Source organism: Urocampus carinirostris, chromosome 12, assembly GCF_059441175.1.
Source record: "Urocampus carinirostris isolate Australia breed hairy pipefish chromosome 12, RoL_Ucar_1.0, whole genome shotgun sequence".
NCBI classification, from domain to species: Eukaryota; Metazoa; Chordata; class Actinopteri; order Syngnathiformes; family Syngnathidae; genus Urocampus; species Urocampus carinirostris.
In genome coordinates, this window is record NC_142360.1 from 41,616,342 (window position 1) to 41,629,075 (window position 12,734).

Sequence of the window (12,734 nt, forward strand, 5' to 3'; positions counted from 1 at the left end):
TATGGTGAAAAAAAAAGAAAAAAAAACTAAATTCTGGTAGATTGAAGAGAACGAGAGAGAACGGGAGGAAGTAAAATAGAACCAGCGGCTTTGCAAGTGGAGTTTGGCTCATTATCAAGTAAACATATTTCAAACTGCGGCCGATTTTTCTCTTGTGCTTTTCTGGCTGTTGTCTCACGGGCCGAATTAAAAACGTTGGTGGGCCCGCTGGCCACATGTTTGACACGGGTACTTTCATCTATATAATAATAATGATTATATAACATTGTGCACAACATTAAGGATTAAGAAAAAGCAAAAAAAAAAAAAGCAAAAAGAAACAAGAGGAGAAAAAAAATCCAATGAAAAAAGGGAAAAGAGAGAAAGGAGAAAGCAGGGAAAAGTAAAGGAGAAAAGAAAAAAGCCTCAAAATAAGTTCAAAGCTAGAAAAAAGAAAAGAAAAAGAGACAAGCCTGATTTTCAGGTGTCTCTTTGATCAGTCTATTCCTGTTTTAAGGCTTCCCGTACTCCATAGTTTCTAGTCTGGGGAAAATGCGTCCCCGAGCCACGTCGGGAAGCCCCGCGCGAGCGGTCGTGCGTTTGCAAATCTTGCGACCCCTCAGCCTTCCCGGCGAACGGGCCGCCGATCCCCGTCCCTCACCCCGCGTTTAAGATTCGAGAGTCAACGCGCTCGGATTCTACAGCATTTTTTCCCAGAAAGACATTGAATACCAACACAATATTTTACAGGCAGTTGGGTAAGTTACCCTAGATGTGAAAAGAGCCAAGAAAGCTGACTCAGCATTTAGTCTGTGGTCTTGTGCAGCCCTTTGAGACTTCAACAAACTCTTCCAACAAGATGTCCCAACAAACTGTTTTTGGTGCCGGGGCAACTCCTATTTCATTTCTGATCAGCTATGAAACAATTCCTCGTCCTGTAAAAAAGTTGAGTTCTTCACTCGTTTGAGAACCTATTCCCTTTCCCTTTTGACAATCAATATTATGTTTTGGAGGAATTCCCTCACGTATTAATGGTACCAGCCAAAATCCCAAATCCTGTCGTTCTGTAGTGTTCAAGTTTCTGCACCAACTTGTTCAAGCTTGTTCAGCTCTTTAATTTAATTGGTTCATAAAGGTTTTGGACTTCTTTCTTTATGATTTGTTCCCATTTGTCTTTCTTTTTCTTCATTCCTTTTCTTTTTTGATCCATTTTTCCTATCCTTATTCCTCTTTCTTCCCCGTTTCCTTCTTTTTTCTTTTCCCATGTTCTCTTTTCTTTCGTCTCTTCATTTTTCCTCCATCCTTTCTTTTGCAAAAACCTTTCAAAACATGGTTCTTTGAAAAAATGAGCCACGCCCACCCGCACGGGACCGGAAATTCCCCCTTCAAAGTAAGACCTCCTGCAAAATGAAGAGAAACATTCAAGAGACTCCTGTTTTCTGTCCTTTATTGGGTGTTCAACGTTCGGTAGCCCCGGTGCATGGCGGGAAAGCTTTTATACATAGATCTATATATTATATCATGATATGATGTGAAACAATGAGTCAGTCGCAAGTGCTTCGCTTATTGTAATACTGATTGAGGCCGCTAGAGGGAGGCAGCATATTTTTGTGGCGAAGGCGTCCCGTCCAAAGTCAAGTCACTTCCAGAAGCAGCAGCGGCATCTGGTGGCGCTATCAAGCATTTTTGGAGAGGAGGGGGAGTCAGTCAAAGAGGCGTGTCGGCCTTCCTGGCCCCGCCCCCTGAAAGAGGGACGGCTGACGTCACGGCGGCTCGCTCTCAGTGGAGGAGGAGGATGCGCGCGCACACGGCGAAAGTCAGCTTTAAAAGCCCCGCCCCGCATTGGCCGCCAGACCGGAAACTGGACCCCTTGGCCGGCGAATCCTGCTGCGTCTGCGGAGGGGGCGGGGCTTTTGACTCCACCTCCTTACACTTCAGCCTGTAAATGGGGAAAATCGACGCATAATAAGGTACACGTGCGAGGGAAGACTCCGTGCTAACAAGGAGATGCTAATGTTTACATGTTAATGCCTAGACTTCATGCTAACGAGTAGAGGCTATCATCTACGTGCTACCCAGGAAACGCTAACGTGTAGTTGCTCACGGCGACGTGCTAACATTTACATTTGAATGCGTGGATGCAAAAAGATGCTCATGAGTAGATGCTAACGACTTCATGCTAACAAGCAAATGGTCATGGCTAAATGCTAACAACTGCATGCAACGACTATATGCTACAGAGTAGATGCTAAGGACTCCATGCTAACAAGCAAATGTTCATGGCTAAATGCTAACAACTAAGTGCAAACGACTACATGCTACTGAGTAGATGCTAATGACTTCATGCTAACAAGCAAATGTTCATGGCTAAATGCTAACAACTAAGTGCAAACGACTACATGCTACTGAGTAGATGCTAATGACTTCATGCTAACAAGCAAATGTTCATGGCTAAATGCTAACAACTAAGTGCAAACGACTACATGCTACTGAGTAGATGCTAATGACTTCATGCTAACAAGCAAATGTTCATGGCTAAATGCTAACAACTAAATGCAAATGACTATATGCTACCGAGTAGATGCTAATAACTTCATGCTAACAAGCGAATGGTCATGGCTAAATGCTAACGACTAAGTGCAAACGACTACATGCTACCGAGTAGATGCTAAGGACTCCATGCTAACAAGCAAATGTTCATGGCTAAATGCTAACAACTAAGTGCAAACGACTACATGCTACCGAGTAGATGCTAAGGACTCCATGCTAACAAGCAAATGTTCATGGCTAAATGCTAACAACTAAGTGCAAACGACTACATGCTACCGAGTAGATGCTGACAACTTCATGCTTACAAGCAAATGGTCATGGCTAAATGCTAACGACTGCGTGCAAGCGACTACATGCAGCCGAGTAGATGCTAATGACTTCATGCTAACAAGCAAATGTTCATGGTTAAATGCTAACGACTAAGTGCAAATGACTACATGCTACCGAGTAGATGCTAATAACTTCATGCTAACAAGCGAATGGTCATTGCTAAATGCAAATGACTATATGCTACAGAGTAGATGCTAATAACTTCATGCTAACAAGCGAATGGTCATGGCTAAATGCTAACGGCTACGTGCAAACGACTACATGCAGCCGAGTAGATGCTAATGACTCCATGCTAACAAGCAAACGGTCACGGCTAAATGCTAACGACGTCGAGCAAACGACCACGTGCTACTGAGTCGATGCTAACGTGTAGTTGCTCACGGCTACGCGCTAACAAATACGCGCTTATCGCGCTAGCTAAAAAGAGCGCGGCTAACTCACAGCTGTTTTTGCACAAAGTCCCGGTCGGCCCGACAGGCGCTGTCCTGCGATCGGGCGGCCGCGGCCTGGTTGTCGGCGGCGTTCTTCAGGCTGGAGCAGGCCTCCAAGCGGTGGCCGCTCTGAGTCAAGTTGTGCCGCAGCGCCTCCGAGTGGTCTGGGGGACAACAAAAAAACAAACTTCGGTCAGGTAGCGGCGCTAGGCCGGGATTCCGCCTCACCTTCCGCTTCTCGCAGCCGATCGGTCAGGTTGACTAGCGTCTGCTGCTGAAGCTCCGCCTCTTCCTGCAGCAGGCTGATGTTCGCCAAGAGGACCGCCTGCAAATAATATCCAATAGAGTCAACGGGATTGGGCCACGCCCAGAAACGCGGACAAAATGATTAGGCAAAATAACAAATCGGCTCTATAAGTTACCTCTTTAAAGTGAACGACGAGAGCCAGCTCCCTACCGATCAGGAATGGCTTTCCCTTTGTGATAAGATAGTAAGGTGTTGTTCATAAACAGAACAGCTCTATGAACCGAAGGGAGCCAGCTCCTGAAGAGTCGAGGGAAATGATTAACAGGAGCCAGCTCCCAACTCATCAGGAGTCGGCTCCCTTTTGAGGTACCGAAGTCCCGTTTGTGAACATAACACCTCTTTTAGGTGAAGAAATCTTCTGGTTGGTGGGGAGCCAGCTCCCTTCGAAGTAGCGATGTGTCATTCACAAACACAGAAGCTCTATGAGCCGTCTTCTTAAAAATGATTAACGGGAGCCAGCTCCCAACTCATCAGAAGTCGGCTCCCTTTTGAGGTAGTGAAGTCTCGGTCGTGAACATAACGCAGACCTGGGCACTCCGGTCCTGGAGGGCCGTATGTTCTGCATGATTTTTGAGGTTTCTCTGATCCAATACAGGTGATTCCAATCACCAGTAGCGTTAACGAGCACTTGCTAGCTTGCTAACGAGGTTATAATTTGTATCACCTGAGTTAAAGAAGAGCAAACTTCAAAATCTGGCAGGACGTATGGCCCTCCAGGACCGGAGTGCCCAGGTCTGACATAACGCCTCCTTTAGGTGAAGAGAGCTTCTGGTTGGTGGGGAGCCAGCTCCCTTCGAAAAAGTGATGTGCTGTTGGCAAATCCAACAGCTTTATGAGCTGGCTCTTTAAAGTGAATAAAGAGAGCCAGCTCCCCACCGATCAGGAATCGGCTCCCCTTTGTAAGGTGTTGTTCATAAACAAAACAGCTCTATGAACTGAAGGGAGCCAGCTTCTGATTGGTCGGGGACAGCTCCCTTCGACGTGATGTGTCACTCACAAACACAGGAGCTCTATGAGCCGTCTTCTTGAAAATGAATGACAGGAGCCAGCTCATAACTCATCAGGAGTCGTCTCCTTTTGAGCTTGTGAAGTTTCGTTTGTGAACATAACACCTCTTGTAGGTGAAGAGAGCTTCTGCTTGGTGGGGAGCCAGCTCCCTTCGAGATAGCGATGTGCTCTATGAGCCGGCTCTTTAAAGTGAACAACGAGAGCCGGAATAGTAACGAGTGATTCCCCTTACCCTAACCCTAACCTCAAAGAGTTAGCTTTTTGAAATGAATGATGTGATCTGGCTCCCATCAATATAGTGAGCTGTCGTTAGCGAACATAACATGAGCTATGTTTTTGGAATTCACGATGGAAGACAGCTCCCCACCCGTCGGAAGCCGGCTACCTCCGAGATAACGACGTGTGGTTCATGAATGCAACAACTCAACGAGCCGGCTCTTGAGAGTCCCTGACGGGAGCCGGCTCTCATTCCTGATAACGATGTGCCCTACCCGAACGTAGCGGCTGTCCGGCACTCAGCGTAGTGAACGAGGGGAGCCGGCTCCTTTCGAGACAGTCGTGTGTTTTGGGTGAATGCCACGGCTCTATGAGCCGGCTCTCGTAAGTCATCGACGGGAGCCGGCTCCTCAGCAATCAAGAGCAGGTTCTCTTTGAGACGCCTTCTTTGCGCGATTGATAATGAAGCCTTTTTAGGGGGATACCCAAATGAGAGCCGACTCTCGAAAAAGAGCCGGAATTCTCTTGGCTCGTTCCGGCTCACCGGTGTCTAACACGCAGCCCCCGGAACGGATCGGGCCAAAGTTTTGTTACGGCCTGCCAGAGAAAGCTGAGAGAAGCACAAGAGAAAAAACACTTGCAGTTTGAAAAATGTCCACTGGATGGCATCAAAACCAGGTCCCAGTCACAAAGCTACTGGAGCTAGCTGTTTTTTTTTCTCCATCTCTCTTTCTTACTCTTTCTCTTCTTCTCTCTCTTTTTTTTATTCTCTTTCTGTCTTTTTGTTTTTATAACTCTTTCTGTGTTTTTGTATTTCTTCTCTCTTTCTCTCTGTCTTTCTATTCTCTCTTTGTCTCTTTTCCTCTTTGTCTCTATTTCTTCCCTTAATTTCACTGTCTCATTCTTTTTCCCCTCTTTATCCCACTCACTCTCTTTCTCTGTCTCTTTTTCCTCTCTCTTTCTCTGTCTCTTTTTCCCATCTCTTTTATTTTTTTCCTTCTCTCTTTCTTTCTTTCTTTCTTTTTTCTTTACGTGCTTTCTTTCTTTATTACTTTTTCTCTATCTTTCCTTTTTTCTTTCTTTCGTTCTTCCTTTCTTTCTTTACTTCTTTCTTTCGTTATTTTTGTTTCTTTATTTTTGTTTCTTTCGTTCTTTACTTCTTTCTTTGCTTCTTTCTTTCATTATTTTTCTTTCTTTTTCATTATTTTTCTTTACTTCTTTCTTTCTTTCTTTTTTCATTTCTTTCTTTACTTCTTTCTTTCTTTCTTTCGTTATTTTTGTTTCTTTCTTTTTGTTTCTTTGTTTTTGTTTCTTTCTTTCTTTACTTCTTTCTTTCATTATTTTTCTTTCTTTTTTCTTTTTTTTTCTTTCTTTCTTTCTTCCTTCCTTCCTTCCTTCCTGTCTTTCTTTCTTTTTCTTTCTTTTTCTTTATCTTTCTTTCCTTCTGTCTTTATTTCTTTCTTTATCTTTCTTTCCTTCTGTCTTTCTTTCTTTTTCTTTCTTTCTTTCTTTTTCTGTCTTTCTTGCTTTTTTTTTCTTTCTTTTTCTTTCTTTCTTTCTTTCTTTCTTATTTTTTCACTCTCTCTTTTCGGTCAGGGCCACGCCCACCCCAGCAGGTAAAAATGCCCTTATTGTGGAAAAAAAAAATGTCCTAAATCCGGTACCGCCTTCACCAGGAATGGCGTGCGAAGGGAAGCGGGCCGAGGGCCGCAGACCGGAATGGAAAAGTTTTTCCCTTTGGAGAAGTTGTTTTGGCCCCGTCGCCGTGGCAACGGCCTCCAAGACACGGACTGGGGCCAATCGGTCGCTCCCGGCGGCTGGCTTCGCCCGGCGCTAGGAAAAGGGAGGGGAAGGGGAAGGGGAGGGGGAGGGGGGGCGGCTCCGAGGCTGCACAAACATTTCCTTCTTTTCTGTTTTTGGAAAAACGGAGGCACGCTTTCATGAGGGCGTTCTGGGGGGGGGGGGGGGGGGGGGGGGGGGGGGGGTCAGCACAGCAGACCCCCGGACTTCGGAACAAACTCCAAACTACATGACGTCATCGGGATCCGAAAATAGACGGAATTGCAAAGAATCACGAGTCTATTCCCTTCACACAGGGGCGTAACCCGGCTGTTGAGAAGGTTCACCAGCATCCCCCAAGAGACCCCCTTTCCCCTAAACAAGGACCAACAGGCTTCCGTATCGTGAAAAACACCAGATGCCTTCATTTCAAAAAAGGAAAAGAGAAGGAGGCAGCACGGCGGTGCAGTAGTTCTGAGGTCACGAGATCCAACCTTCCCGTGCGGGATATGCATGTTCTCCCCGGGCTCGCGTGGCTTTCCTCCCACGTTCCCAAACAAAACATGTCGGGCGGATCGGCCGCTCCAAATTGTCCCTAGGTGGGAATGAGCGAGTTGTCCGTCTCTGTGATTGGCTGGCAAGCGGTCGAGGGTGTCTGAAGACAGCCGGGATGGGCTCCGACGCCCCCGCGACCCTACTGAGGATAAGCGCTGCAGATCATGGATGGATGGATGGACTCCGGTGCCTTAAGGTGGTCCAAATGGAAGCCCTTTCGGATGAGAAGCCAGTACTTTCCCTCCTCTTGCTTTCCTCCATTTCTTCTCATTTGACTTTCATGTATCTAGATGTTCTAGTTCTATACTTTTTTGGGGGGGGTGGGCTCCAAAAGTCCTCTAGAAACATGACTTTTTCCTGGAACGGATGAGGTGGGAAGAGTCCTCTTCCCCAATATTATTCACTGCTGTCTTGCGGGAGACGGGGGTGGGGGTGATGAGGGCTGATGGGGGGGGGAGTCCCCCCGAGCCCCAGCCTAGACTGCCCCCCCTGCTTTCTATTTCGAGAGCCGACGCACGCTGTCGGAATTTGCAGCTCTCTCGGCCAGCCCCCTCCCCAAAAAGCGACAGGAAGGCGCACCGGGAGCCCGATCGGGTTCCCCAGGTCATGCACGGGCCCCCGGGTGAGACCCGGGTACTTCACCGCCTTTATTTCCCAAAATAAGGAAGAATCCCTGTCGTCGAGCTCCTTTTATTTTCCATCCGTCCGTGATCTGCACCGCTTATCCTCAGTAGGGTCGCGGGGGTGTCGGAGCCCTTCCCGGCCAGCTCCGGGCAGTGGACAGGGGACACGGGGACAGACGATTCGCTCGCTCACTCCTACCTAGAGACAATTCGGACCGGCCGATTCACCTGACATGCGTGTTTTTGGAATGTGGGAGGAAACCCACGCAAGCCCGGGGAGAACATGCAAACTCCACACAGGAGGTTCGATCTCATGACCTCAGAACTGTGCCACACAAGCGCTAACCACCGCGCCGCTGTGCTGCCCTCTTTTATTACCATCCTCCAAAAGAAGCAAGCGTGTCTCTCTCTCTCTCTCTATCTCTCTCTCTCTCTCTCTTTTGTTTCTCTCTCTGTCGTTGTCTCTCTCTCTCTCTTTCTCTCTCACTCTCTCTCTCTCTCTGTCCCTCTCTCTCTTTCTCTCTCTATCTCTCTCTTTCTCTTTCTCTCTCTCTCTCTCTCTCTCTCTCTCTTTCTCTCTCTCTTTGTCTCTCTCTCTTTGTCTCTCTCTATCTCTCTCTCTCTTTTGTTTCTCTCTCTGTCGTTGTCTCTCTCTCTCTTTCTCTCTCTCTCTCTCTGTCTCTCTCTCTCTCTCTCTTTCTCCCTCTCCCTCTCTTTCTCGACGAATCATGACAATCCTCTTCACTTTCAGGTGAATCCCGTTCAACGCTTTTCAAAATAAAAGAGAGTCGAGTCGCCGGTTAAGGAGTGTTTCCACACAGGAAGTCCTCCGGTGTTCTTCCGACAAGGGACGGAATCCCAAATACTGTGGAAATCCCCGAGTCGGCTCGGGTCGGGGGTCTCCAGAGTGGCGCCCCCTAAGGACAGCGGAGGTGCTCGCCGACCCCTTCTAAAATCTTCTCAAAGATCGTGAAGCGGACGGGCGGTGGTGGCAAAAGCAAAATAGGAACAAGGCAGCCTGGGAAATCCCTCCCTGCCTTGAAATGGTTCAGTCCCTTTGACTCCTAGATCACTTTTAATATTTAGTTTTGTAGTATTACTCTAGCTCTATTTTTCTTGGTATTTTTGGAGTCACCCTTTTTTAGTACATCTGTATTTTATAATCTTACTATAGTAATATTACTATAGTATTTTTGCAGTATTTCCATAGAATGTTTGTAGTACTGTATATCAGCCGTATTTTGGAACGCTTGGTTTTCTCGTATAGTTGAATATCTGTGCTTTTTTGCTCCTATTTCTGCAGTGGTATTTTTCTAGTATCATCTTCATAGAATCGAGTCGATCTGGAGTATTTCTTAGTATTACTTTATTTGTATTTTTGTGTTGTAACGTTTATGTAGCAGGTTTTTTTGTAGTATTTCTTTTGTAATACTTCTGTAGTAGTATTTTTGTATTGCAGTATCACCGTAGTTTCATTTTTGTAGTATTTCTGTCGTCTTTTTGATCAGAATGAAGACCCGATAAAATAAGAAGTCCCGGTTTGAAAGCGTTCAATTGGATATTTTGTTTCGTAGTATTTCTGTCGTAACGTTTATGTAGCAAAGTCGTTTGTATGACGGTATTACTGTCGGGGTTTTGTTTGAAATCCTAATGAAGACAAAATAATGGATGAGGTCCTTGTTTTGAAGTGTTTCATTTTCGGTATTTCGTTTGGGAGAGTTTCTCTTGTAGTATTTTTTCACAAAAGGAAGAAGTTGGCAATCCCAAAATCCGTTTTGACGAGTTGTACTATATTGGCGGGCCGAACGAAGGCGCCTGACGTGGCCCACGGGCCGTATTTTGACGAGCAACGAGGGTCTCGGTGCTTGGCGCCCCCCCCGGTGTGCCGCCCCCGACGCGAAACGGCCCTCGATCGGCGATAGGCTCTCCTCACCTCCCGCGCCCGGCAGGCGTCCAAGGTCCGATTGGCGAGCAGTATTTGGGTTCCGAGCAGGTCCGCTTCCTGCTCCCTGCGGGCCAGGCGCTCTCGAGTCCGGGTCAGCTCCCGCTGCAGATCGTCTCGGTCCCCCGCCCACTGCGCCTCGGCGCCCAAGATCTCCTGGCGGGTGTTGCGCAAATCCTGGCGGCAGCGCGCGGAACTCTTCAGGTCCGGCGACGTGGACCAGACCACGATGATCAGCAGCGAGACCAAAGACCAGATGGAGAGGGCCAAGAAGGCCAGTTTGGCGCCGCAGCCCAATTTACCGGACTTGCTTTTGGGGACTTCGGCCGTCATGGTGCCACGCTGGGAAAGCTGAAGCTGGGGCTGGGGCGGTGCCCCCCCGCGGGAAGTCTCGGAGGGTGGGGCGCTTCCCCAGCTCTCTCCTCCCCAAACATACACGCGCCCTACCTACCCACCCCACCTTCCCCCGCCCTCCTTTTACGCACGTGGACATTTTGGACGCGCCAGCAACGTGTTGTGCGCCAGGGGCGTCACCGGCCCGTTTCGGAGGGTGCTGAAGCCCCCCCATGTTCAACTGTAGCATTTAAAAAAAAAACTCTCTCTTTCCTATCTCTGCATTAGTACAATTTCCGTAGTACAATATTTGTAGGACGTCCAAAGTATTGCTGTAGTTTTATTTTGGTAGCAGTATTTGGGTTATACTATTTTTGTAGTAGTTCCATAGCGGAATAAGTATAGTATATCTGTAGTATTACTGTAGTTATATTTTTGTAGTATTTCTGCAGTTGTATTTTTTAGTATTTTCATCATAGATTTCTGTATTATTTTTGGGGGGATTAATCTACTTGTATTTTTGTGGTAATTTCATGGTATTACTGTACTTTTATTTGGTAGTATTATTTAGTATTTGTACAGTAGCATTCATAGCTTACTTTGTAGTATATCCGTAGTATCTTTAAAGTATTACCGTAGTTATATTTTTGTACTATGTCTGTCAATACCTCTATAGAATTATTTTTGTAGTATTTCTGCTGTGATATTTATGTAGCAGTATTTGTGTATTATAAGATGAATGTAGTGTTTTTTTGTAGTATTTCTGTCGACGGAAACAGGACCCAATTGCGTTGCGTTTTATTGGAAGAGAGAGAAAGGGTTGCGCCCACCGTCCGGCGATCGTTGGGCGCTGGAAGCAGGTCGCTCTGAACGCAGAAGCGCAACTTCCGTGGCGAGCGATGGCGGCGTCGGGAACGGAAAAACGGGTCAGTCGCCGGGACAGGAGAGCAAAAATGTGGTCGGGGTCGGAAACACGTCGTAAGCCAGGAAAGGAGAGTAGACGCGGTCGGGGACAAAAGAGGTCGAAGGCCGGGACGGGTGAGTAGACGCGGTCAGGATCAAAAACGGGTCGAAGCCGGGAGACGAAAAACAGGTGGGGGGCGGGGTCGAAAAAGGCTTGCCAAGAGTTCACTGAGGTTCGCAGACGGACTGACAACAGGTGACAGAAAGGAGTGGGTTTGACTCGGGACAGGGAGCCAATCGGAGTCCGAGTCAGTCGGCGCCAAAGGAGCGGGCACGGGTGCGTCACATCGGTAATCGTGACAAGTGCGAGCTGCGGAATGTGTAGAAAAGCCCGCGATTGGCCGAGGGTGGTGTCATTCAAAAGTTTACGGCCATATTGGAAATTCTTTTTTGCCTCTGTTCATTTTTCAAAGGGAGTTTTAGATGGATACGTACCGGTTATCATCAAATAGTGTCCAATGAAGTAGACACGCTTTTAGGTGGATTTTTTTTGAATCTGTCTGCATTCTGATGTATTTTGGAGTCACTATTTTACCCGGTTGGATTCTCAGGATATTCCTGGGTAGAATGGGGACATATTTCATGGGAACCGTTTCACGGTTAACCCCATCGTCCGAATAGCGCCCGGTGGGATTTAGGCCGGCCTGGTTAGCCAAGATGGCCGCCGGATGACTTTTCGCTGGACACCTCCGCTTAGAATGCGCACACGCCCTCCGTCGAATTTCTCGCTAACGTGCTAGCGGCTAAAACCGGGGCGTGCCGCTTTCGCTCACCTCCGTGTTCGTGCGTGTCGGCTGAAAATATTTTGGCCCGGAAGGCGACAAAAACAGAGGGGAAAAGGTTTCCCGGAATCTCGGGGTTGCCGGGGCGAAAACCGACCGGAGAAGAGAAGAAAAAAATCATTGAAGGGACAGGGTGGAATAATTCACCACCAGATGTCGCTCTGCTGTGTAGCGCTACAAAAAAAAACAGGAGCTACAGAGACTCAACGTGACCAAAGCAAGAAAAGCAGAAAAAGATGGAGAGGGAAAAGGGGAAGAAAGAAAAAAAAGAAAGGGAAAGACAAGGAAAGGGGCAAAAGAAAAAAGGAAAAAAATGAAGAAAAAGAAATAAAGGAAAAGGGAAAGAATGACATCTATCTAGGGGAGAAGTGAGGGAGAAGCGCGCCCTCTGCTGCTTTTCTTTGACCACACACATATCATCAACTGTGACGCGAGGAACTACAAACATGGCCGCCCGCCCACAAGCCCAAAAAATACAGAAACGGAACGTGACAACATTTTGGATCTTTTAAGTCTCTTTATGTCGGAGTGCAACGTATAATCTCGTTCTCAACCGCGCTGACGTTTTTATCAATAACAATTCAAAACAAAAACATTTTCGTTTTTCAGTGCTGGAAATAGAGGGACATATAAAGACAAAAGGTAAAATGGGTTCAAAGAATAAAACGGACGAAAAAAAAAAGAGATCAATGAAAATGATCGATACAGAAAAGGAAAAATAGAGGACACACAAGAAAAGTTTAAAATCAAACAAAGAAAATGAAACGAAAAAGGTGAAAAAAGAAACATAATGACGGAAACAACACAATGGAGACGAACAAGGAAGAAAAAGAATAGAAACTAGCCAGAAAGAAAGGGCAGACAAATGAAAAGAAAGGCAAAAGGGAAAAAAAGAGGGAGAAAAGAAAAAGTCGAAATACGAAAAAAAAAGACAGA

At 46.7% G+C, this 12,734-nt stretch overlaps 1 protein-coding gene across 1 annotated transcript; it reads right to left on the minus strand.

Annotated features, from left to right (window-relative positions):
- Positions 1 to 1,409: 1,409 nt before the first annotated feature.
- On the minus strand, positions 1,410 to 10,107 carry LOC148356080 (uncharacterized). Its single transcript, XM_088349631.1, has 4 exons — positions 9,712 to 10,107; positions 3,519 to 3,615; positions 3,301 to 3,454; positions 1,410 to 1,918 (listed from the first exon to the last, which is right to left on the minus strand). Exons 1-4 carry the CDS (start codon positions 10,051 to 10,053, stop codon positions 1,759 to 1,761), a joined length of 753 nt encoding a protein of 250 aa, XP_088205757.1. The 5' UTR covers positions 10,054 to 10,107; the 3' UTR covers positions 1,410 to 1,758.
- Positions 10,108 to 12,734: the final 2,627 nt, after the last annotated feature.

Bases quoted from the DNA above. Each gene is read 5' to 3' on its own strand.
- LOC148356080 (XM_088349631.1), bottom strand. From the start codon at position 10,053: ATGACGGCCGAAGTCCCCAAAAGCAAGTCCGGTAAATTGGGCTGCGGC. The intron at 3,616-9,711 runs GTGAGGAGAGCC...TATTATTTGCAG, and splicing joins ACGCCTGCCGGGCGCGGGAG to GCGGTCCTCTTGGCGAACAT. The intron at 3,455-3,518 runs GTGAGGCGGAAT...GTTGTCCCCCAG, and splicing joins TCGGCTGCGAGAAGCGGAAG to ACCACTCGGAGGCGCTGCGG.